We start from the raw sequence: 27,053 nt of genomic DNA, 5'->3' as shown, positions 1-27,053 counted from the left end.
AGGACAGACGTCCTCTGCTTCGGGAGAGCGTGGCACAGCATAGAGTTTTCTCAGCCTGGACCAGTCCATAAGGAGGCTGCAGGCATCCTCTAATTTGGGGTTTTCTGTGATACAGACATCCCTGGAAACTGAATCAAACGTATCTGACCTATACTTGAACTAAATGAGCCTATCATTCCGAGAACTTCCAGTCCGTTCTGACAAACACCAACCTTTACAACATGAACTTTGACTAGAAAAGTACGTGTTAGAAAATATTCAAATACATGAGGTATATAAAATAACAAAATGCTCCCCTCCATGCCCCCTCCGGACTCACCTCCCCAAGGCTGATACAGGGAAGCCTTGTTACTCTCCAAGCTCGTCTCTGCTCATCTACTCACACACCTTCATCCGCAAAACTGGATTTTTTCAAATTAAAAATGTATCATGGTGGGGTGCCTGGGTGGCTCAGCGGATTAAGCCTCTGCCTTCGGCTCAGGTCATGATCTCAGGGTCCTGGGATCGAGCCCCGCATCGGGCTCTCTGCTCAGCGGGGAGCCTGCTTCCCCACCCCCTCTGCCTGCCTCTCTGCCTACTTGTGATCTCTGTCAAATAAAAAATAAAAATCATTAAATAATAAAAAAAATTTTTTTAAATGTATCTCGGCACGACTGACAAGAATTTGAAGAGACCCAATGAAGTGGCCTGCGAGAGAGCCCTTGAGGCTGTGCAGGCGGCAGCCATCCTCGGACCAACCCCACACCATCCCCCGGAACTCCCTGCTGGCTTCGCTGCGGACACCGACATGCCGATCCTAAAATTCAGAGGGAAATGCGAGGGACCCAGGAAGAGGCAAAAGAATGTGGAGGAAGGAGAAGAGAATGACAGGACTCGCACTTTCCAATTCCAAAACCTCCTCTAAAGCTACAGGAACCAAGACTGTGACAGCGGGAGGAGGACAGGCCCAGATCAACGGAGCGTAACTCAGAGTCAGACAGAAAGCCGAGCGCCTGTGGTCAGCTGATTTCTGGCGGGGCTGCCAAGGCAAGTGCGCAGCCCCATGCCAGTGACTGAAGCTGGGCCCTCCCGAATGCCGTCTCCAAAGGGAACCCCCAACGGTCCAAGGACATAAAATGTAAACGTAAGGGCTACAAATAAAAAACACAGAGGAAAACCTCTGGGACCTTGAGCTGTGTGACACCAAGAGCCTGGTCCATAAAGGAAAGAAACTGCTGAAAAGAAAGAAACACCTGAAAGTCACATATTGGACAAAGGATTTGTATCCAAAATATATACAGACTCAACAAGAGGAGTCCAGTTAATGGGCAATAGTTGTGCGGGCCACTGAGACCCAGGGCCGGCTGGCAGGCCCCCAGAGACCCTCCGCACGGTGAGTGAGAAGTCAGACACGTCCCCGGTGAGCGCCCCGCACACCCACAAGGCAGAGGGGATGGCGCCAAGTGCGGGCGAGGGGCGGAGAAGGGCGAGCTGCCAGGAAAGCAGGCGGCGGCTGCAGCCGGTGACGGCGAATTCACCTCGCGGAGGGCGACCGCGGGCCCGGCGGAGCGCACACGCGATGCACACGCAGGGCAGGGACCGAAGTGGCTCTTGCCACAGCAGCCGGCGCCCCCCACACTGCGAGCTGACAGGGCAGGAGCAGCCCATGCCCCCAGGGGACCCGGTTCGGGGGGACGGAGGAGGCAGCGACACACACAGCAGGTGAAGGAGGCACAGACGCGTGCTGAGGAGTGGGAGAAGCCAGACACACGAGACGGGGGATTCTGAATTCCATTCGCAGGGAGTCCAGAAGAGCAAATCCGTAAGTCAAAACGCAGGAGAGAGGCGGCCTCCAGCTGAGGCTGGGAATGCGGACTGACAAGCGGCACAAAGACCTTTCTGGAAACATTGCAGAAGCGTCACAGGGATGGCCTCAAACCTCTGTGAACTGACTGAAGTCTCCGACGTCCACACTTGACACAGATGAAACTTGGTTCTCCGCCACAGCGCTGAGCCCGGGGCCCACGGGCCGGGGCTGTCCAGGCAGGGAGGCCTTCAGCAGCCCCCGCCCCAGATGCTGGCAGTGGGGCGCCCCCCAACTCCCCAGCGGTAACGACAAGGAGGGTCTCCGGACCCCACCCGACATCATCCCGGCGACCGCACTGGTCCAGGCCGTCGCTCCCTGGTTTGCTCTTCCACTCGGTGACACGCCGGAGACCTTCCCACGCCGGCAGCGGACGGCGCTGGAGCCGTCCCGGTGTCACGCGGCATCCGGCGCCAGACAGCACGTGTGCCTCGCGTCGCATGGGACGACGACATTTCCACTCCTAAGTCATGGCGGGGAGCGCGGCAGGCAGTTGCCGCACCCAGGGGCTGCCAGGCTGGAGAGGCCCCTGGAGGCCCGCGGCCGTGCTTCTGTCGGGAGGCGCGCCGGCACGGTGGCCGCACGCCCGCGGGCCTGGCATACAGGGTGGCCGCCGCGACCCTGCCCTCTGTGCCCGGCCCCCCAGGCCGAGCGCGGGCGGAGCAGCACCACCCGGGGATCCTCACACCTGCGGCTGTGACATGTTGGGGGGCTCATGAAGGGTCCCCAGCCTCTGGGAGGGAGGGAGTCCTCCTCATCTTACTGGAGCCCCTGGTCTGGGGGGGAGCGAGGCCGTGGCTCAGGCAGGAAGATGGCTTATGGCCGCGGCTCCGAGAGCCCTGGGGAAGCACAGAACGGGGCAGTGAGATCCCCAAGGCCTTTCCCCGCTCTTTTAGCCCCTGAGGACACAGAGCCGGCCCACAGCACAGGCCTTTCCCATCCTCACCAAGGGCTCCCCCCGAGAAGCACACCCACCCTGTGCGGACAGGGTCCCCAGACAGCCCTGCACGACGAGGCCACACGGGCCAGACTCTGGACCCAGAAGAGGCCGAACGGGACGCCACCTGACTACGCGCGGGTCTGTTTTGCTCCGATCAAGTGCAGAGCGGCAGGCGCGAGGGCATGAAGCTCTGCCAGCCCCCAGCCCGCGGGCCCCACAGCTCCCATCTGCTGGGAAGCCTGGTCGTCTTCGGGGCCGCGGCTCAGACTCCACTGTATGCCCAGCCGGGAGCCAGCAGACTTACATTCCACCTGTTTTCTTAAAGGTTTTATTTAAGTCATCTCTGCACCCACGTGGGGCTTGAACTCATGACCCCAACATCAAGAGTCACACGCCCTTCTGCTGGGGCCAGCCGGGCGTCCCAGAGCTGCCTTCTATTTGTCCTCCGAGAGGAGGCTGTGGCAGTTTCGTTCTCCGTTCCCCTCCCATGCACCGATCTGCTGCGCTCCCATCGTACACCCTCCGCCTCCTTCTCTTGGGGGCACACATGGGGTCCCCCCGTATCCTTAGTACCTGTGGCCCAAGCACCCTCACTGCACAGCCGAGGAGAGATGGGGACCCTGTGGGTGAGAGCCCGTGCCCCCCCAGAAACGGGGCACGCATGGTTTCAGAAACACTGGGGCACCACAGAAACTCCGGAGACAATCAAAGAACAAAAGAGAGAAAAGAAAACCTATCACTAAGGAGCAAAACTCAGCCAGGTGTCTGCGAAAACGGCAGCGTGAGGCCGATCAATGGGACGACAGCTAATTCCCTAATAGGTGTTTTAAGTACATTTGTAAACGGCCTCTTGTTTGTAAAAGGGTCTGGAACAGGACCAAGACCCACAGGCTCACCAAATCCTGAAGCAGGGGAATTCCATGCTAACGCAATAGCCTTATTCAGATATAAACGTGCTCAAGAAACCTGAAAAGCTCTCCTTACTTTTTTTGAAGTTGAAGTTGAAGCATAACTGACACACGATGGGGTCTATGTCCCGGGAGCGGGACAGCAGGGGCCACGCTCTGCAGACACTACAGGACGACCACCGCCAATCGAGTGAACACCCATCACCGTACGAAGTTACAAACTGTTCCTTCTTGTGATGAGAACTTGCAGATTCACTGTCTTGAGGACTTTCATATACCTACTGCAGTGTCACCAACCCTGGTCACCACGCTGTCCCTTACACTGCCGGGACAGAGTTATTTTGCAGCTGCAAGTTTGGGCTTTTGTCCTCCGTTGCCCATTTCACTGTCGTCGTCCCCCCGCGCCGCTCCGGCCCACGTTTTCACCAATGGCAAGACTTCCTTCCTTTTTAAGGCTGCTATCCCGTGTGCGCGCGCATGCGTGTGTACACACACCACCTGTTCTGTCCACTCGCCCATCGCTGGAGGGCAACTCTGGCTGCTTCCAGGTCTTGGCTGCGGTAAATACTGCTACCAGGAACACGGGGTGCCGACGTCAGGCTTTCTGAGCCGGGGTGCGCGCTGTCTCTGGGCAAAGGCTCAGTACTACACTGTGTTTCAGTTTTGGGGACGCCCCACACAGTTTTCCGGAGCGGGTGCAGCAGCTGGCATTCCCACCAGCAGGGTGACGCGGCTCCCCTCTCTCCGCAGCCTTGCCAGCACTGTCGTTTCTGGTCTTTCTGTGTGACGCCCGCGCTGACTGGTGGGAGGTGATGCCTCCCTGGGGTCCTGACGCGCACTCCCGGGACGCCGAGTGACGCGAGCACCTTTCCACGCACCTGCCGGCCATCTGTGTGTCTTCTTCAGAAAAGCGTCTATTCAGGTCCTCGGCCCATTGTTAAATCAGATGATTTATATTTTTGGAGTTGAGTTCTGCCAGGTCTTCATGTATTTTGGAGAGACCACAGGCAGGGGATCACAAACCTCTTCTCCCATCCCATAGGCGGCCTTTTCGACCTGTCGATGGCTTCCTGCGCTGAGCAGAAGCTTTCCAGTTGGACGTTGTCCTGCTTCTTGATTTCTGCTTTTGTTGCCTTTGCATCTCATTATTACGGTGTTTTCAAAATACTGGTTCAATATTATAGTGTTTATCTAAAATTAGTAACACTTACCCTATCAGGTTTAGTTACCCCAACACTTTAGAAATCATACCGGAAGGCTCCCACGTCCCTTAGAGGGCTTCTGACTAAGCCTGCCAACGGGCATGAGCCACTCTCCTGCAAGCTGTCAGACCTGCCAGGGGCCACTCACCTCTGCACTCAAGCCTTCCAAAGCCCCGTGTCCCTCCCCAAAGGCGCGCGGCCAGGTGGCACGCACAGATGCCTGCGTGATCACAGAGAGCACGCACAGTACCCAGCAAGTGGAAAAGCAGGGCTATGACTCAAGTTCCAGTGATATAATCTGCTGTTTCCTTAAAAATAAAAGGCTTTGTAGCGGACACAGCAGCCAGTGCCATGTTCCAGCAGACGCAGGGCACTGCTGAGCCGGACACTCACCATCCCATGGTAATTGCTTCAGGGGACAAAAGACACAAGATGAGACAGAAGTACAGGCTGCAAAGACATCCTCATGCCAGGAACATTTCAGCACGGAAAAAACAGTGGGCATGACAGGCCCAAGCCCTCAGATGGCACGCATGCTGTGTTTTCTCTGGACAGTCTAAAATATTTTGCTTTATCAAAAACCCTCATTCTTCTCATCAATTTCCATACGTTACTCTAACCTCCAGGGACGACACTATCAGTGCTCCTCAAGCATGGGAAGCATGAAGAGCTAATGTGACGCTGGCCCTAGGCAGACCCCCAAGGGGTGGGGACGGTGCTGAAGGCCCGGCTGCCCCTGCCCCTCCCACAGAGCACGCCTCAACCCAACAAAATCCAGCCCCAGCACCTGCCAACTGACTGAGGCATCTCGCCTTCCTACAGAGAGAACGGAGAGGCCGGGGATCACCTCACAACTTCACAAACGTTACTGAAGCACGTTCTGCTGAAAATACGGCAGGCCTCAGACAGGACAGTAATGCAGAAACTGCCCACGTAAAGTAGGAAGAAGGCAAACAATGCGTCTGGGTCATAGGAATCTAGAACATTCTAGATCCGGGGGTCCGTTTGTGACCCCCTGAAGTAACATCACTAAGTGAAATGGGAAATCCACGCATGAGCTCCACAGCAGGGCGAGGAACCACACTGCTGGCCACAGAACGAAGCCGCGTGCCGGGGTCAGGGACCACGGAAAGCCAGACAAGGTGCCCGGAGAGAGCGGCAGCAGCAGACGAGGGGCTCCGTGAGGACGAGAGGAAGAGGGAAGTGTGGGTGCACAGGTGTGTAGGGCCAGAGGCTCACTCACATCCCGAGGGGCCCGTCTCCTTTCAGAGCTGAGGGCTCCTGGGGACTCCCAAGGTGAGAACCGCCAGCACAGCCACACAACATTCAAAACGTGTTAGTGTGTGGCATCTGCGGGGCTCAGTCGGTTAAGTGTCCACCTCGGACTCAGGGTGTGACCCCAGAGTCCTGGGATCGAGCCCCGCATCGGGCTCCCTGCTCAGTGGGGAGCCTGCTTCTCCCTCTGCCGCTCCCCCTGCTTCTGCTCGCTCCCCCTCTGTCAAATAAATACGATCTTTTAAAAAACATCTTAATTACTGTAAAACTCTAGAAATACAACATCGACTAAACCTTTCACTGGCTCTAAGGAAACATTTCCGCTTGTCAGGATGCACATCTGTGCTCTTCTCTGCTCTAAGACGAGCAGACTAGAAAGAGCTCCACTCGGGAAACGCACGAAGAAACGGACACTTGGAAGCACCACCGGCCGCTGAAGGGATTCAAAGGTCTCGTGTCCGGGGAAGTCTTGAAAACCAGAAACACGTGTAACGAGCTTACATGATCAGTGCCTCCCACTCGAAAAAGTTCTCTTCATTCATGGGGCCTGCAGGGGAAAACAATTTCCACAATTAATTGTGAAGGTAACACTGGCGATCAGAAGTAGATTATAAAGAGGTTAACTGCAGTGCCTTACCTGCTACAATTCCTTCTGGAGGATTCAGTGTTAATTCTATAAAACGAAAAAGTAAAACCATTATGAAATACAATGTGTATTAGGTTGGCATTTTAACAAAACACTTTTTAAAAGTATATTAGAGGGGCGCCTGGGGGGCTCAGTGGGTTAAAGCCTCTGCCTTCAGCTCAGGTCATGATCTCAGAGTCCTGGGATCGACCTCCCCTCCTCTCTGCTCAGCGGGGAGCCTGCTTCCTCCTCTCTCTGCCTGCCTCTCTGCCTACTTGTGCTCTCTGTCAAATAAATAAATAAAATCTTTAAAAAAAAAAAGTATACAGTTAAAATTCTGGTCACAAGACCATTCAAACACGGATGCTGTTGCTTATCCTTCCACTCACTTCCCGGTCCCCTCGGACCTCTGAGGAGCAGCCCAGAGCCACAGGCAGCAGCGGTCTGAGCAGCCCGCGAGGCCACCGTGACGAGACACGTCTCTGCCCAGCACTCCTCCGGCCAGTGTGACACGCAGGGGCAAAGGACAGACAAGGACCGTGCCTTCAGTGAGCTCATGCGCCCGTGAAAGGAGACGGCAGACAAGGAACACTCGTGAAAAGAGAGTTTCAGGTACCAGAGAGTACAACGTGACAAAGTGAGAGAAAGACGCGCCCGTGGGGGGCAAGTGACGCCTCGCTGTGAAGGTGACACTGGAGAGGCTCCTTTTTTTTTTTAACTGAGATATAGCTGACTTATCCCGTGTTAGTTTCAGGTACGACACAGGGAGTCAGTATCCGTTTATATTCTGAAATGGGCGCGGTACGTCGTCTGGTTAGTTAACATCCACCAACACACGCTCACAAATCAATTTTTCTTTCGATGAGAACTTTAAGATCTACTCTCCTGGCAACTTTCAAACGTACCACATGGCATTATCAACTGCAGTCGCCGCGCTGTGCGTGACATCCCCAGGCCTCGCTCCTTTTATAAGCGAAGTCTGTACCTTCCGACCACTTCCACGCTTCCTGCCCACGGCCGATCCCCCGCGGCTACCACGAGTCTGGGAGCGGCCACTCTGATTAAGATTTCCTACTCGAGGGCGCCTGGGTGGCTCAGTGGGTTAAGCCTCTGCCTTCGGCTCAGGTCATGATCTCAGGGTCCTGGGATCCAGCCCTGCATCGGGCTCTCTGCTCAGCGGAGAACCTGCTTCCTCCTCTCTCTCTCTCTGCCTGCCTCTGCCTACTTGTGATCTCTGTCTGTGAAATAAATAAATAAAATCTTTAAAAAAAAAAAAAAAAAAGATTCTCTGCTCGAGACAGACCACCTGACACTCGTCTCTGTCTTACTCCACTTAGTGTGACGCTCTCGAGGTCCCTCCATGTTGTCGCAAACGGCAAGATTTCATGCTTTGTTGTGGCTGAGTACCACCCCCTGGTACAAGCGTTATCCATAACAGCCCCCAAAAATGAAAACACCCAAATATCTATCTATAGTAGACAAAATTAAAAGACTGTGCCAGAGCCACACGAGGCAACAAAGTGACAATAAATGATGCTACACACAACATGAAGTTGTGTGAGGAAGCCAGGTGTCTACCTATCGACACAATATACTCACACTACATACATACGCACGACACAGAACACACAACAGGAACTACACAAATCGCTAGATTACACTGATACGTTCATTAAAAACCCGGCAAGCTGAGCTCCAACGTCTAAGAATGCAGGCTTCCGTGGAAAAACAAAGCAAGGTGGTGATTCTCCTGCAAAGACAGAGCTGCTCTGGGGCGTGGGGGTCCCACACTGTGGGGTCCTGGGGAGCTGCAGACTTCTTGCTTACCTGGGGTAGTAATTCTCAGGGAGCTCACTGAGGGGAACATGTCCTTCCTGCACCTGTCCTCACACCAGCTGATTTCAAATTAACCAACTTTTTTAAAAAGATGTATTTATTTGAGAGAAGAAAGAGAGCATGAGCAAACGAGGGCGGGGGTGGGCAGAGGGAGAGGGAAAAGTGGAACCCTCGCTGAGTAGGGAGTCTGACATGCACCCGCAGGGCTCGATCCCAGGACCCTGAGATCATGACCTGAGCCAAAGGCAGACACTTAACTGACTGAAACACCCCGGCGCCCCTCAAATTAATAAAGGATTTTAAGAGTTGTTACCACGACAGTCTGGACGGGGAAGGTGATGGCTTGAGTCATAGTAGTAAGTGAGAACTAGGGTAACTGGGGGGGGGGGGGCTCCGTTCTGCAGGCAGAGAGGAAGAATAAGGCTGTTCCCGGGTTCCTGGCCAAAGAACTAAGCGAATGGCGGCACTATTCCTGCAACGGGACAGGAAGGACAGGCTTGAAGGGAAAGCGGGAATTCTCATGTAAACACATTAAAATGGAGACTAGGAAACAGACAAGTAAAGGGCTCCTGGGCGGCTCAGCTGGTTGGACATCTGACTTGGTTCTGGCCCAGGTCATGATCTCGGGGTCATGGGATCGAGCCCCACGTCCGGCTCTGCATTCAGCGAGGAGTCTGCTTGGGATTCTATCTCCTTCTCCCTCTGCCCCTTTCCGCCACTCTCTCTCTCTAAAATACATAAAATAAACCTTAAAAAAAATAAAAAGGCAGTAGAACAGGCAGGTGGTTGGAGGAACAAGTGTGAGGCTCCAGGGAGAGACGACAGTAGCCGCAGAAATCTACGTGCACGCGGAAGGGACTAGCCGACGGAGCAGTCCCCCAGGGAACACCTGGAAACTCAGGTGCCACCGCCAGGTCTCCACAATGACTAGGGAGTGCCACCACCATGGAGGGAGAAGGGACCAGGAATGCTCCACATTCTGCCAGGAACGAGTCCTCCACAAGGAAAATGAGCTGCGAGCCAGCAGGATCCACTGAGAGCCACAGGTGTCATGTGGCCATGCCAGCCCAGCCGGCCGCGGGAAGGGAAGGGACAGAGGGGGCGCCCAGAGGAAGCCGGGGAAGCAGGGCAGCAGACGCCTCGGAGGGGGCACCAGGTGCGAATGAGGAAGAGGAGTACCAGGAAGGCCGAGCCCCTCAGGTGGGGCAAGACAGACTCTGTCAGCCCTCGTCACGTCTCTGCGTGACAGCAGGCCAGGAGAAGCGGCCCCAGGGGATCCCAGAACCCAGCTCACCAGGCTCTGCACACCCAGTCATCTGAAATCCAGTCTAGTTTTCATGTCTAAAGTCAAATCACCTTATTACAAGAAAAAACCCAACAAATTAAAGCGGGTGAGTTACAAACCGCTGGGGCAGGGGTGGGGGGTGCCTGAGAGCACAACAGTAGAGACGGCACTTGTTCCCCTGGAGCCCTGAAGGGGTGCTTCCCCGCAAACGAGCTGGCTGTGTTCTTCACCTGTGGCCCACTGGAACCTCACATCCTCCGCTGAGGGAGGGCGCAGGGTGCTCTCTGGGCGGCTGCAGACATCCGGCACCCAGCGCAGCCCACCCGCATTCTGACTCAACAGCGGCACCTACTGGTCAGAGGAGAACTGCGCGGCCCGAGCTCCCCCGACCGCGGAAGGGGTCCTGACAGCACTCTCCTTTCTCCGCTTTGTTTCCAAAACACACACACCCACAGAGCTTTCACGTTTACTGGTAAAAGCAAATTCAAAAAGAAAAACTCTTAACGATATCAGAGAAGTCTGCACAAACTATAGCACTGAATCCTTGAGAATGTTAACTTGTTCAAAACATTTTCTTAATAGTGGCTTAAAGAACAGTCACCACACAAAATGCAATATAAACTCAACCTTCGACCCAGCGATCCCAGTCTCGGAACCTCCCCTAGCAACAGATACGCTGGTAAAAACAGGAAAAGTTGTAGGCATTATTAGGCTATTCATTTCAGAATTATTTGTAATAGCAAAACACTGGAAATTTGACCCAAATATCTATCAATAGGGGACCAGTCAGTCAAATCATGATTCATCTACCAACGGAGTGTTTCGCCGCTGGAAGGAAAGATGCGCACCTCTCTGTACGGGTGTACAACGAACTCCAGTACATACTAAATGAAAAAAACGCAAAAAGTGGAGAAAAGCTTGTACTGAGGGTCTGTCAAGAGGTGATTAAATAAAAATGAGGGTGTTAAGGGCCTGAGTCCAACAGGCCTGGTGTTCTCAGATGATCAGCACACAGCCCCGGGAAGATGGCATCCACACGCCCAGGAGAGAGGCCCCGGAAGAGCCAGGCCTGCCCACAGCTGGATGTCAGACCCTAAGACAATATTTATGTTGTTGGACGCCCTACTCCCAGGTATTTTGTCTCTGCAGCCCTAGAACACGAACACGGTCCTCAAGCAGGTGCGCGGTCATCTGTAAGTAATCTGCAGGGAAACCCTGACCTTTACCTCCCGGCGCGCCCAAGCCTTTCCCTGACACGGACCACAGATGTGAGAAACTACACCGCACTGAAAAAGACACGTGAGTTCTGCATAGGAGAAAATCGCAGCAATCTCGCGGTAGGCCGGGATTTCTTAGAGACGGAGAGCGGGAAATATTTTGGAAGTAAACAGACTGGACTTCAATGAAATCAAGAAATCCTCTGCTCTTCAAAAGGCTCCGCTACGGAAACTCAAAGGCACGCCACACGAGCTGCTGCTCCGGCGGTGCCCTCTGGTCACACAAAAACAAGGAGTTCTAAGGCTCTGCTAGACAACAGCGTGCATATGGTTAGCGCTGTAATGTACACTTAAAAACTGGTAAGAAGAGGAAATTATGGGGTTTTTTTAACCACAATTTTAAAAAGGGGCAAGCCTCAGTTTAAGGGAAAATATTTACAAAACATCCAATGAAAGACTGTAGATACATTATATAAAGAACGGTTACAACTTACTAAGAAAACAATACGCTTGAAAGTCAGCAGAAGACTCACGACACAGGATGGTATGAAACACACAGAACAATGCTCAATGTCACTGACATTAGGAAAGCACCTATTGGGACGCCTGTGTGGTTCAGTCGGATGAGCGTCTGCCTTTGGCTCAGGCCATGATGCTGAGGTCTTGGGATCGAGTCCTGCATTGGGCTCAGCGCTCAGCAGGGGACCTGCTTGAGATTCTCTCCCCCCTGCCCTTCCCCCAATTCACAAGCACGTACACTCTCTCTAAAATAAAGTCTGGGGGCGCCTGGGTGGCTCAGTGGGTTGAGCCTCTGCCTTCGGCTTGGATCGTGATCTCAGGGTGCTGGGATCGAGCCCCGCATCGGGCTCTCTGCTCAGCGGGGAGCCTGCTCCCCCACCCCCATCTGCCTCTCTGCCTCACAGAGACTTGTGATCTCTCTCTCTCTGTCAAATAAAAATCTATAAAAAAAATAATAAAATTTGAAAAACAAAACTCTAAAGGCTGGCTGGGCCATAAGCACACATCAAGCAAATGAGGAGAAAACCACGCTGAAGCAGCTGGGAGAGGCTGGGACAGAGTCACAGCCCTCCTCGCGGTATCTCACAACCAGGAGAAAACTCAAAACCCAGAGCTTCTCCCTGAGCAGCAAAAGGTTCAAACCCCACGGCAGCACCCCAACTTCTAAAATGTACACTCGAACAGACAAGCCCCAAAACACCTAACTTTGAAAATCCCCATCCCGAAACCGCAAGACAGAAGCAATCCGCGAAGGCTCCCTGGAGCGGCTTGCACGCGGGGACCCAGCCGCCCCAGGGCCCGGCTCAGAGGGAGCCCGTGGCTTGTGCCTAGACCGAAGGGAAGCAGGCTCACCTGCGTCTGTCGGGGCGCCAGCCTGAGGGCAGGCATGTGATCTGACACACATGTCAAGAGGCTGCTGGATCACTCTCCACTGGGAATGGGGACAAGGGGGCCACCCTCGCCCCCTCCCTTTGCTGGGCACCAGCATCTCCCTGAAGGGAGCTTCTACGCGTACCTAGTGCCCTGATTTCTGGGGCTGTCACCCACCAGACAGCTCTCGATCACCTGGCTCTGCAGGCCAGGGACACTTGGACACCTGCTCCCAGGAAACTGTAATGATCAGTATCACACAGGAAGGAGCTCACACTTATCTGGTGCCCCAAATTCTATGCCTGCTTCTGGGGACTTCTCTACATCACCTGACTCCAGCAGCCAGAGGGACTTACGCCGTGGGTTCCAGAGGACTCTAACCAGTGAAGGAAGGGTTCTTAAACAGCTAGCACCCCTGGGAAAGCAAGAAGCCACAGATTCAGGAGCCGGGTCTCTCCGTGCAGGGGGGCCCTGCCCTGGGTGTGGAGCGGAGTCTCTCTGTGGATTCTCTCCCCTTCTGCCCCCCTCAACTCCCTCTCTCCCTCTCTAAAAACAAACAAACAAAAAAAGAAGTTACAGAGCGAGGAATACAAAAGCTGACTGAAACACAGCCCAGATGAAGCAGAAGAAAAGGTCAGACAGCTCAGTCAAGGAGTGGAACTCAGGTGATCAGAACAGCAAGAAGAAAAAAGAAAAAAATGTAAAGATAGCTTAGGGGCTTATAGGACAATATCAAACAGACTAATATTTGGATCATGGAAAAAGAGAGAGAGAGTAAAGTTCAGAAATCTCCTTGAAGAAGTAACAGCTGGGGGGGGGAAGTAATGGCTGAAAACTTCCCTAATCTGGGGAAGGAAACAGACATCCAGATCCAAGAAGCCCAGAGAGTTTCAAATAAGAGGAACCCAAAGGGACCCACACCAAGACACATTACGATTACAAGTCAAAAACTAAAGACCAGGAGCGAATCTTAAAAGCAGCAAATGAGGGGAGGGTAGGCCATGGAAGGAGGATAAATCAGCAGCGAGAGAAAAACAGCTTACTACGTATAAGGAAACCCCCTAAGTCTGTCAGTGGATTTTTCAGCAGAAACTCTGCAGGCCAGAGAGAGTGGCACGATGTACTCAGTGCTGAAAGGAAAACCTCCAACCAAGATAACTCTCCCCGGCAAAGCGATCATTCAGAAGTGAAGATGTAAAGTGTTTTCCAGAGAAACAAAAGCTCAAGAGTTCATCACCACTAACACGGCCTTCAAGGAATGTTCTTCTTTAAGCTGAAAAGAAAGGGTGTCCCAAGAGCACGTGTGAAAGAATAAATCTCACTGGAAAGTTGAATATATAGTAAAAGTAGTGGGTTAAGCACTTAAAAAGCTAGGACGAAGGTTAAAAGACATAGGAAGTAAAAAATAACTATGATTATAATAATTAAAGAACACAGATAAAAGAATGTACAGTGGGACATCAAAACATCAAATGTGGGGGTGAGGGAGAGTAAAAACGTTGAGCTTTAGAAACTTTTAAGTTATGACCAACTTAAAATAGACTGTTACAAACATAAGTTGTTACACGTAAGCCTCATGGTAGCTAGCCACAAAGCAAAAACCTGGGGCAAACCTACAAAAGATAAAGAAATACAAGCATACCGCCTGAGAAAGTCATCAAACCACAAAGAAGAAAGCGGAGAAGAAGAAAGGAACAGAGAGGAGCTACAAGAAATGTGAGAAGGGGCACCTGGGGGGCTCAATGGGTTAAGTGTCTGCCTTCGGCTCAGGTCATCATCCCAGAGTCCTGGGATTGAGCCCCGCATCGGGCTCCCCGCTCAGTGGGGAGCCTGCTTCTCCCTCTGCCTGCTGCTTCCCTGCTTGTGCTTGCTCTTTGTCAAATAAATAAAATTTTAAAAAAAAAAAAACCTGTCAGAAAACAATTAACAAAAATGGCAACAATCACATGCCCTCTCAGTAATTACTTCAAATGTAAGTGGACTAAACTCTCCAATCAAAAGACAGGAGCGGCTGAACGGGTAAAATTCAAGAGCCGGGGCTCCTGGGTGGCTCAGTCCTTAAGCATCTGCCTTTGGCTCGGGTCTATGATCCCAGGGTCCTGGGATCGAGCCCCACATCAGGCTCTCTGCTCGACAGGAAGCCTGCTTCTCCCTCTCCCACTCCCCTTGCTTGTGTTCCCTCTCTTACTGTGTCTGTTTCTGTCACATAAATAAAATCTTAAAAAAAAAAAATTCAAGACCCATCCCTATACTGCTTACAAGAGACGCACTTGAGATGTCAGGACACACACACTACAAGTGAAGGGATAAAAAAAGACGTTCCATTCAAATGGAAACCAAAAGAAATCTGGAGCAGCTATACTTCTACCAGACAAAACAGACTTTAAAACAGAGACCGTAAGGGGCGCCTGGATGGCTCAGTGGGTTGGGGCCTCTGCCTTCAGCTCAGGTCATGATCTCAGGGTCCTGGGGTCGAGCCCCGCATCGGGCTCTCTGCTCTGCAGGGAGCCTGCTTCCCCCTCTCTCTCTGCCTGACTCTCTGCCTACTTGTGATTTCTGTCAAGTAAATAAATAAAATCTTTAAAAAAAAAAAAAAAACAGAGACCGTAATAAGAGATAAAGAAAGGAATTACATAACGATAAAGGAGTCAATCCACAAGAAAATGTAATATTTGTAAATATTTAAGCACCCAACACAGGAGCCCCTGAATATATAAAGCAAATTTTAAGAGACCTAAAGAGAGACAGACAGTAATACACTAGTAGCAGGGGATTTTAATACCCCACTTACATACAGAAAATCAGTAAGAAAACACTGGCCTTAAATAACACATTAGATCAGATGGGCTCGACAGGTATTTACAGAGCATTCCATTCAAAAGCAGCAGAAGACACATTCTTCTTACGTGCAAGGGGAACATTCTCCAGGACAATTTACATGTTAGGCCACAGAATACGTCTTAACAAATTTAAGAGGAGTGAAATCATATGAAGCATCTTTTCTGATCACAATTATGTGAAACCAGAGATTAGTTACATGAAGAACTCTGGGATATTCACAACATGCTACTGAAAAACCAACGAGTCAATAAAGAAATCAAAAGAAAAATTTTAAAAAATACCTGGAGACATAAAATTAAAACAAAGAAAATGTAATATACTAAAATTAATGAGATGCAGCAAAAGCAGTTCTAAAAGAGAAGTTCATAGTGAAAATTCCTATGTCAAGAAACAGGAAAAATCTCAAATAAAGCACCTACTTTACACCTCAAGAAACCAGAAAAAGAACAAGTGAAGCCCAAAGTTAGCAGAAGGAAGGAAGGAACAAACATTAGAATAGAAATAAATGAAATACAGTAAGAAGACAACAGAAATGATGAAACTAAGAGCTGGTTCTTCAAAAGATAAAATCGACACACCTCTAGCTAGACTCACCTCATTAAATGGAGAGAAGACTCAAACCATAAAAGTAGAAATGAAAGAGATGCATGTATTAATGTATAGAAACACAACAGATTTTTGTGTATTGATTTTGTTTGTATCCTGCAACTTTACTGAATTTGTTTATTCCAACAGTTTTTTGATGGAGTCTCTATTTTATGTATAATGTCATGTACGCTGTAGATAGTGACAGTTTTAATTCTTCCTTTCCAATTTGGATGTGTTTTATTTCTTTTTCTTGCCTAAAGGGCAAGGATTTTGACTACTGTGTTGAGTAAGAGTGGTAAGAAGAGGTATCCTTATCTTGTTCCTGATCTTAGAGGAAAACCTTCCAGCTTTTCACCATCGAGTCTGGTGTCGGCTGTGGGATTTCATATATGGCTTTCGTTATGTTGAGTAGTGTTCCATTTCCACCTGCTTTGCTGAGAGTTATACACGGATGTTGAAGTTTATCAGATGCTTTTCTGCACCTGATGAGATAATCGTATAATTTCTATCCTTCATTCTGTTAGTGTGGTCTGCCATATTGACTCATTTGCAGGTGTTGAGCCATTCTTGCCTTCCTGGGATAAATGTCATTTGATCGTGCTCTGTGATCCTCTTACTGTATGCTGAATTTGGTTTGCTAATATTTTCTTGGGGATTTTTGCATCTGTGTTCACCAGGATATTGGCCTCTAGTTTTCTTGTGACATTCTTGTCTGGTTTTGGTATATGGTGAAACTGGCTTTGTAAAATGTTCCCTCCACATCTGTTTTTTGTTTGTTTGTGTGTTTGTTTGCTTTGTTTTTGTTTTGGGAGAGTTTGAGAGAAGAACTGGTATTAATCACTTCTTTGAATGTTGGGGTAGAATTCACCAGTGAAACCATCTGGTCCTGGACTTGGGTGTGTTGGGAGGTTTCTGATTACTGATTCAGTCTCCTGACCAGTCATCCGTGTGTTCGGATTTTCTCTTTCATCATGCTTCACTCTTGGGAGGTTGTGTACTCCTAAGAATTCATCCATCTCTTCTAGGTGCAGTTTGTTGGCCGGCAGTCATCCGTGGTAGTCTCTTGTGATCCCTTGTATTTCTGTGGTGTCAGCTGGAAGGTTTTCCTCTAAGATCAGGAACAAGATAAGGATACCTCTTCTTACCACTCTTATTCAACACAGTAGTCAAAATCCTTGCCCTTTAGGCAAGAAAAAGAAATAAAACACATCCAAATTGGAAAGGAAGAATTAAAACTGTCACTATCTACAGCGTACATGACATTATACATAAAATAGAGACTCCATCAAAAAACTGTTGGAATAAACAAATTCAGTAAAGTTGCAGGATACAAACAAATCAATACACAAAAATCTGTTGTGTTTCTATACATTAATAGTGAACTATCAAAAAAAGGAATTAAGAATCCCATTTATAACTGCATAAAAATGAATAAAATACCTAGGAATAAACTTAACCAAGGAGAGGAAAGACCTGTATATTGAAAACTACAACACACTGGGGCACCTGGGTGGTTCAACTGGTTAAGCATCTGTCTTTAGCTCGGGTCACGATCCTGGGGTCCTGGGGTTGAGTCCCGCATCAGGCTCCTTGCTCCGTGGGGAGCCCGCTTCTCCCTCTCCCTCCACCTCTGCCTGCCATTCCCCCCTGCTTGTGCGCTCTCTCTCTGTGACAAATAAATAAAAATAAAATCTTAAAAAAAAAAAAACTACAAGACATTAACGAAAGACTGAAATGGAAAGATAGCCTATGCTCATGGATTGGAATAATTAAATTATTAAAATATCCATACTACACAAAGCAACATACAGATTCAGTGCAATCTCTATCAAAATTACAATGGCACTTTTCAAAAAATAGAGCATGCCTAAAAATTGTATGGAACCACCAAAGACCCAGAGTAGCCAAAGCAAACTTGAGAAAGAACAAAGCTGGAAGCATGACGCTCTTTGATTCCAAACTATATCACAAAGCTACAGTAGTTAAAACACTGAGAACGGGCATAAAAGCAGATACTTAGATTAGTGGAGCAAAATAACCCAGAAATAAATCCACACATATATGGTCTATTAACTTAGAACAAAGGAGCCAAGAATACACAATGGGGAAACACAGGTGAGTACACTTTTCAGACACAATGCTGTTACTCAATCACATAGTGTAAACACAACTTTTACATGTACCAGGAAACCAAAAAATCCACATGGCCAGCTTACCTGTAATACTCACTTTCTTGTGGTCTGAAACTCAACCCACAAGATCGCCAAGGTAAGCTTGTATGCAGTGGAATATTTGGGGAGGGGGGGGAGAACTGTTGCAATTTTCAGCAACACGGACAGACCTGGAGGACATCAAGCTAAGTGAAGTAAGAACACCCAGCATCTCCCACACGTGGAGGCTACAATGTGTACAAGAAAAAAGGTCATAGATACAAAGTACAGACGGGTGGTTGCCAGAGGCAGAGGAGCTGGGGGGTGCGGCGGAAATGAGTGAATTGTTCTGGTTTGGGGTTCTTTTTTTTTTTTAAATAAATTGAATTTAAAACTTAATTTAAAAAACAAGCACAGAAAGTGGTAGAATACATTAAGATGTCTTAAGAATTAAAAAAATGTAAAACTACAAGGAGAGACCAGTACACACCAAACAGAATGACTAAACATTTAAAACCCCATCACACCAAGCATGGACAAGGCAGTGGAGCCACCAGAACTCTTTGATACACTGACGGCAGAAATGTAAAACTGTACAAGCACTCGGGAAAACAGTTTAGCTATTTCCTTAAAAATCAAACATTAACCTCATAGGGGAGCCACGCATTTGCCCAAGAGATGAACGTGTCTGTCCATGGAAAGACACCAGCGCTGCTGGAGGATTATTTATATTAACCAAGAACTAGAAAGCGCCCAAAGGTCCACTGACTGCAGGAACACACTCTGGTCCATGCAGACAGCGGACGGTCACCCTGCAGCGGAAAGGCCACAACTCGGAGGACGGACAGCTACAGAGTTGCGCTGGATGAAAACATCCCAACAAAAGAAAAGACAAGACAATCTACAGTGACTCAGAGCAGATGCGTCGGTCGTTACCCGCAGTCCGGGGCGCAGGGGCACAGGAAGGCACAAGAGAGCTGGATCCAGAAGCAGGACGACACTTCTGGGGCAGTGGGCATGCCCCTCATCCTGACTGTGGCCAGGGCTTCAGCGGTGTGTGTGTCCGCAAAACTCATCGCACTGTAAACTTTGAGTATATTAACGTGTTGTATGTAAGTTAAACCTTAACGAAACAGCTTTAAAAAGAAAAAAAAAGACGGCTGGGGAGAAAGACACCGCAAAGGCTGAACGAAGACAAAGAACAAACGGATAAAACACTTACAACATACGTAACCAACAAGGGGCCAGGGACACGTAAAGGAATAGAGAACATGCAAAGAACACCTACGAATCAATAAGAAAACAACAAACCACTCTCTGGGAATTTGGTAAAAGACAAAACGGACATTTCACAAAGGAAAACACATAAGCCACCTACAAACGTGACAGGACGCTCAACTTTCATCACAGCACACAAAACCACAAGGGACCATGTCCTTAGACACGGCCGTGCCCGCCGCAGACCGTGTCCCACCAAGGCGTCAGGGAGTGTTCAAGGCAATGTGCACAGTGACAAGCACACAGGGAACCAGGCTGGCACGAGCCAGGAACGCGGATTACATGGATTACGAGCTCCATGGCTGTCTTACGCCCCGGATACAGACTTTGCACAAACGCATCGGCCATGGCCACCAGCATCATATACACACATACACATATACACATATATATATATAGACCCATGTATACACATACACACATACACACACACACACACACACACACACACATATAAATGAAAACTGGAAACAACCCAAACGCGCACCCATAAAGGACGGGGTGAATTCCGGCTTCTTCACGACCTAGACCACCACCCGGCAGTGAAAAGGAACCACAGCTGTAGGCTAGGACAGGCCTAACTCTCAGAATCAGTGCTTAGAACACACACTGCACGATTCCATCTCAATTATTAAGACAACAGCAGGCAAAAACGGACAGTATGTTGCCTGGAAGCCCATTAAGCAGTAAAACTACAAAGAAAAGGAAAGGAGCCCGTTACTAGACTTCGGCAGTAACCTGCGGGGGTGGGGGGGCGGCAGCACAAAGATTTCCAGTTGCCGCTAACGCTGCTTCTTAGGGTGGGTGCCCTGGGTGCAGATGTCCGTTCCATTTTCCATCTGAACAGACCCATCTACCTTCACATGTACAACACACTTCACAACCCAGAAGTGTTTTTGAAAAGTTCAAAAGGGATACTGCCAGGGAGAAAGGACAGCAACCGGAGGGGCTGTCTGGGGGTTCAGGGGGTTCAGGGAAGGCTTCTGCAGGGGAGCAGGGGAGCAGGTACCCAGGGGAAGAAAGTGCTGATGCCCAGGGGAGAGGGGTGCCCAGGAGGCAGCCGGTGGGGTAAGGACACCAGGGTCAGAGAAGGTCAGAGAGGCAGGGCTCACTGCAAGGCCTCTGGTTCTCACAGCAACAGAAGGCGCTGGGCAGAGGGACGTGAGCTGACAAGCTGGAAGGGGCTCTCCTCCCGCTGTGCAGAGAACAAAGCAGGGCAAGGGCAGAAGAGAAGACCCTTCAGGACTATCCTGGCTGTAACGCAGGCCACAGCTGAGCGGCTGGGCCCAGCGTGGGACCCCAGATAAAGCCTGAAGGTCAGACAACAGGTTCCACGGGAAAAGAAAACAAAAGGAGTCATTAAGGGTGAATCTAAGGTTTTGGGCCCAAAAAACATGGAAGAAGGGGGCTGCCGGCCCAACACAGGGGGACTGGTGCGGGCAGGGCAGGCGTTCAGTTCTCCATGTTCAAGTTTGCAGTTCTTATTCAGTACGTCCCAGGCGGAGCACATCCCCTAGAGTCTGTGACTGCAACCTTGTGTGATGGTGATCCTGCTGAGGGAGGGCCCCACTGGACGAGGGGGTTCCTAAGCCGATGCCTGGCAGCTCCCTAAGAGGGAAGACAGCCACGCGAAGACAGGCGGAGAGGGGAGTTACACTGCCACAGCAAGGAGCAGCAAGGGCTCCTGGCAGTCACCAGAAGCTGCCGGAGGCCGAGAAGGACCCCCTAATGCCTGCAGAGCGTGGCCCTGCCGACACCTTGGTCTGGGCCTTCGGGCCCCCAGAAGAGCCGCAGAACGAATTCCTGCTTCGTGAAGGCACTCGGCCAGCGCTACTTTGCTAAGGAGACCCCAAAACCCAATACCTGAGTCCACTTCACATGCTCGTCAGGAAGGCTGGATGTGTGACAATAAAACACAAAAAAGATCCACATGGGATCTGGGGCGCCTGGTGGCTCCGTCAGCTGAGTGTCTACCCCGTGATCTCAGCTCGAGTCTTCGTCAGGCTGGGTGTGGAACTTACTTTAAAAATAAAAATAAAATAAATTTTAAAAATACAAAAGAAAAAAATCTGGGTTCTTTTTCTGACTCTCCTTTTTCTGGTTGTAAGCACCGAGGCAAAGCATTCTGCCTCTGATTCAATTTCCTGCAAGATGGGAAAACTGGGGGCCGAACAGAACCCCATCCAAGGTTCTACAGCCCACAAATCTCTGCAGCTCTGGGACTATTCCCAAATATGAAAAAGTACGCCCGGGCCCTCTCGCAATCACCTTCTGAAACCTCACGTCACAGAGAGGCTGGTTCTACAAAGTCCACCCACACGACGGACGCGTCACTCTCAAGTGTGGTGAGACAAATGAGATGCTAATCCACAAAAGATGAGGCTAACTGGAATTTTATGATGTTTCTAGATACAGCAACAACAGAACTCCCCTCGGTGACATACTGTATTCGTTTTCCTCCGATGTCACCACAAACTCAATGGCTTAGAACAGCACTCACTTGGGGCACCTGAGTGGCTGAGTCAGTGAATTCGGCTCAGGTCATGGTCTCAGGGTCCTGGGATCAAGTCCCACTCAGGCTCCCTGCTCTGGGGGGGGGGTCTGCTTCTCCCTCTCCCTCTGCCCCGCCCCCCTCGCCCCGACCCCACACTTGCTCTCTCTCTCAAATAATAAAAACCTTAAAAAAATAAAAAACAGCAAACCACCTACAGATGACATCCCAGTTTGTATGTGTCACAAGGGACAGGTGGTTCTCCGCTTAGAGTCTCATGGGACAGCGTCAAGGTAGGGCTACCTGGCAGGGTGCCACCCCAAATACACTCAGGTTCTTAGGAGAACTCAGGTCCCTGCGGCTGTAGGACAGAGGCTCCCCAGGGATCAGTCCTAGGTCCTAAGGGCCACCCCCGTTCCTTGGTTCCTGGCCTCCCGTGCATCTTCCACGCCAGCCACGGCAGGGGGAGTCCTCTTCCTGCTTTGAATTTCCCGAACCTCCCCTCCCGCCTCACCCCTCCTCCTTCCTCTACAGTTTTGGGGGATTATTGGGTTGTACCCCAATAATCCAGGTTAATCTCCTGACCTGTAAGTCGGCTACTCGGTAACCTCCAAGCCACACCTCCAGAGTGCCCCCCGCAGCGCTAGACTCGGGTCTGGCGGGTGGAGCAGGGGCAAGTGAGCTTACGGAGATGCTGGCGAGGTTCCGGCTTCCACAACTACCCCGAGACGTCACATTAACACAGAAAAACACATATGGTACAACTCTGGAAGTCAAGTGTTACTTGCATTTCATTACTGCAAATGACAGGAGTGTTGAAATAACGGATGAGGTTTTTGTAAACCCAGTAAAAGCCAAAATAATCTTTCCTAATGCAACTATCCTCAGCAAATACAAGTTCAACAGTGCAGAGACGGGGTCAGAGCAGCAGCCTGAACCTCATCCCCCGCACAGGCTCCACTGATCCCTTCCTATAGACCGGAGACAGTGATGCTCGTTGCAGCCCAGAACTGGGACTGAACGGACTAAAGCAAATCGAGAAACACCGACCAGCACGGCAAGAATGACAGGCGTCCCTGCGCGCACCACCCCAGCCGGGCTGCCCACGAGGAGGCAGAGGCAGCAGCGTCCCACTCCTACCCAACCCTCTGTTTCCACTCTGTCCCCCGAGCACGCTCCCACAGCAGAGGACAGGGCCGGCAGCAGTAAGGAAACCCGTATCCTAATGAGCCCACCTCTGCCCCCCGCTGGCCTGGGGCAGCCACACGCGGGCTCTCCCTGCGCAGGGCCAGCTGGTTAGGGCACTGGGCTCCCCGCACATTCACCAGTTACTCTGGCTCATTTCCAACCTTCTGAAGGCGTCCTCCGGGTCATCACAGCAACAGCCTGGAGAACCGAGAGCCACCCAACGAATCCTCCCAGAGCAGCCGAGGCAGAAGTGAAGGCCACACTGGGCCACGAGCTGCTAAGCAGCAGCAGGTGCACCCCCTGACGGTGGCCATGGAGGCCCTGCTCTCCACCCCAGGCGGGCTGTGGCCTGTGTCCAGCAGCAGCTGGGGACACGTTCCACACACCTGCTGGGGCCATGACTTCTGCCAGCTCTTCCGCGGGAGCGCTCCGCTGGAAACAGGCAGGACACGGAACGTTCCCGCATCTTGGCTCCGCTTTGCTCTCCCAGACATCAGACACTTCCCTGGTTCAGCAAGCGCCCAGGTCTCCGAGCACCCCCGGAAGAACGACACGCCACTCCCTCGGAACGAAGCCCAAATCTGACCTGTCGCTGCCAGCACATCACAAGGCACTTTTCCTCCAGCTGCAGCTTTGGTCTCAACCTATGGGCGCCCCGTCGGTTTCCCCACTTCCCCACAGGCTCCCCCGTGGCGTGGGTGCAGGGCTCCACGTGACAGGAGCCAGACACAGACACAGACACTGACACTAACGCAGACGCAGACACTGACACAGGCACAGACACTGACACTGACAGTGACACGGACACGGACGCAGACACTGACACTGACACTGACACTGATACTGACACAGACACAGACAGTGACACGGACACGGACACTTACACAGACGCGGACGCTGACACACAGACACTGACACAGACACTGACACTGACAGGGACACGGACACAGACACTGACACAGACACAGACAGTGACACGGATACGGACACTTACACAGACGCGGACGCTGACACACAGACACTGACACTGACAGGGACACGGACACAGACACTGACACAGACAGTGACACGGATACGGACACGAACACTAACACTGACACTGACACAGACACAGACACACGCAGATGCAGACACGGACACAGACACGGACACAGACACTGACACTGACACACACAGACACTGACACGGACGCAGACACGGACACAGACCCTGACGCAGACAGAGACACGGACGCAGACACAGACACAGGAAGACATGGACACAGACACGGGCATAGACACGGACACAGACACACAAAGACACAGACACACGCAGACACAGACACGCAAACACGGACATGGACACACGCAGACACGGACACCCGCAGACACGGATGCGGATGCAGACACAGACACACGCAGACACGGACGCAGACACGGACGCAGACACGGACACAGACATGGATGCAGACAGGGATGCAGACACGAACACATGTAGACATGGACACAGACACGGACGCAGACACGGACGCAGACGTGGATGCAGACACAGACACACGTAGACATGGACACACGCAGACACGGATGCAGACACGGACACATGCAAACAGGGACACAGACACGGACGCAGACACGGATGCAGACATGGATGCAGACAGACACACGTAGACATGGACACACGCAGACACGGATGCAGACATGGACACATGCAGACAGGGACACAGACACGGACGCAGACACGGATGCAGACATGGACACACGCAGACACGGACACATGCAGACACGGATGCAGACACGGACACACGTAGACACGGACACACGCAGACACGGATGCAGACACGGACACACACAGACACGGACACACGCAGACACGGACACACGTAGACACTGACGCAGACACGGATGCAGACACGGACACACGTAGACACGGACACATGCAGACACGGATGCAGACACAGACACACGTAGACACGGACACATGCAGACACGGATGCAGACACGGACACACGCAGACACGGACACATGCAGACACGGATGCAGACACGGATGCAGACACAGACACACGCAGACACGGACACACGCAGACACGGATGCAGACACGGACACACGCAGACACGGACACACGCAGACACGGACACACGCAGACACGGACGCAGACACGGACACACACAGACACGGACACACGTAGACACGGACGCAGACACGGACGCAGACACGGACACACGTAGACACGGACACATGCAGACACGGACGCAGACACGGACACACGTAGACACGGACACACGCAGACGCGGATGCAGACACGGACACACGCAGACACGGACACACGCAGACACGGACACACGTAGACACTGACGCAGACACGGATGCAGACACGGACACACGTAGACACGGACACATGCAGACACGGATGCAGACACCGACACATGCAGACACAGACACATGCAGACACGGACACACGCAGACACGGACACACGCAGACACGGATGCAGACACGGACACACGCAGACACGGATGCAGACACGGACACACGCAGACACGGACACACGCAGACACGGACACACGCAGACACGGACACACGTAGACACGGACGCAGACACGGATGCAGACACGGACACACGCAGACACGGACACATGCAGACACGGATGCAGACACGGACACACGCAGACACGGACACACGCAGACACGGACACACGCAGACACGGACACACGTAGACACGGACGCAGACACGGACGCAGACACGGATGCAGACACGGACACACGTAGACACGGACACATGCAGACACGGATGCAGACACCGACACATGCAGACACAGACACATGCAGACACAGACACACGCAGACACGGACACACGCAGACACGGATGCAGACACGGACACACGCAGACACGGATGCAGACACGGACACACGCAGACACGGACACACGTAGACACGGACGCAGACACGGATGCAGACACGGACACACGCAGACACGGACACATGCAGACACGGATGCAGACACAGACACACGCAGACACGGACACACGCAGACACGGACACACGCAGACACGGACACACGTAGACACGGACGCAGACACGGATGCAGACACGGACACACGTAGACACGGACACATGCAGACACGGACGCAGACACGGACACATGCAGACACAGATGCAGACACGGACACACGCAGACACGGATGCAGACACAGACACACGTAGACACGGACACATGCAGACACGGACGCAGACACGGACGCAGCCCCCCAACTCCACTCTTGCAGCGATGCTCACCGTGCGCAGCCGGCGGCGCCGGCACAGGACGCGCGGAGACTCGGCCACCGCCCACGACTTACGGGAACGGAACTCCCCGCTCCCGGTGGCCAACGGGCGGCATGACTCAGGGGTTCAACAGTCCAGTACCTCCCCGTCGCCCCCAGCTCCGCCCGCGCCCAGCCCGCCGGGCCACAGCCGGGAACCGGGGCCGGAGGAGGGGACGCAGGGCCGCGGATGTGGGAGGGAGGAGGGGGGCAGGGGGCGCGGGGTCAGGGGAGAGGGCGGGAGGCGGGGGCGCGGGGTCCACGGACGAGGGGTGCGGGGCCAGGGGTGAGGGCGGGAGAAGGCGCGCGGGCCCCTCCCCTCACTCACGTTTGTACTCGGCCATCAGCCTCTTGAGCGCCGTCCCCGCCATCGTCCCGGCAACAGCTGTGCCGTCGGCCTCGCCTCCTAAGCGCAGGTCCCCTCCCGCCCGCCGCGGGCTGCTTCCGGGTCGCCGCCGGGGCCGGAAACCCTTCCGGGGCGCGGGGGGCGCCTGCGCAGTGGCGAGGTTGCCGAGGGCAGCGGCGCAGGTGCGGCGTCGGGGACGTCCGGGCGTCGGGGTCCCGGGTCCCCAGCTACCGTCAGGGCCTCGGCCGCTCTGGGGGTCCGGGTCGCGTGCGGTGATCCGCCTCCCGTCGGCCGGGTGTCCCGGAAAACCCGGAGCCGCGGCGCCCGGAGACGGTGTGTCGGCCGCCTGTTGCATCACACTGGCCGGGCCT

The 27,053-nt window shown here is 52.2% G+C and overlaps 1 protein-coding gene across 2 annotated transcripts in view; it reads right to left on the bottom strand.

The window, feature by feature from the left end:
* Positions 1-26,807, bottom strand: part of UBE2G2 (ubiquitin conjugating enzyme E2 G2) — a 36,867-nt gene extending 10,060 nt beyond the window's left edge. The window contains exons 1-3 of one of the 2 annotated variants that reach the window (XM_047718365.1): positions 26,665-26,807; positions 6,806-6,841; positions 6,670-6,715 (exon numbers count right to left, since the gene is read on the bottom strand). In XM_047718365.1, coding sequence (XP_047574321.1) covers positions 6,670-6,715; positions 6,806-6,841; positions 26,665-26,707 — 125 coding nt within the window. In that variant the 5' untranslated portion in view covers positions 26,708-26,807. Of the gene's footprint in view, positions 1-6,669; positions 6,716-6,805; positions 6,842-26,310; positions 26,330-26,664 lie in introns of those variants that run through there. The other variant, XM_047718374.1, reaches the window with a different exon arrangement.
* Between the last annotated feature and the right edge of the window lie 246 nt (positions 26,808-27,053).

Source organism: Lutra lutra, chromosome 1 (assembly GCF_902655055.1).
Source record: "Lutra lutra chromosome 1, mLutLut1.2, whole genome shotgun sequence".
In the NCBI taxonomy this organism is placed as follows: domain Eukaryota; kingdom Metazoa; phylum Chordata; class Mammalia; order Carnivora; family Mustelidae; genus Lutra; species Lutra lutra.
This window is presented reverse-complemented; position numbering and strand designations above follow the sequence as displayed.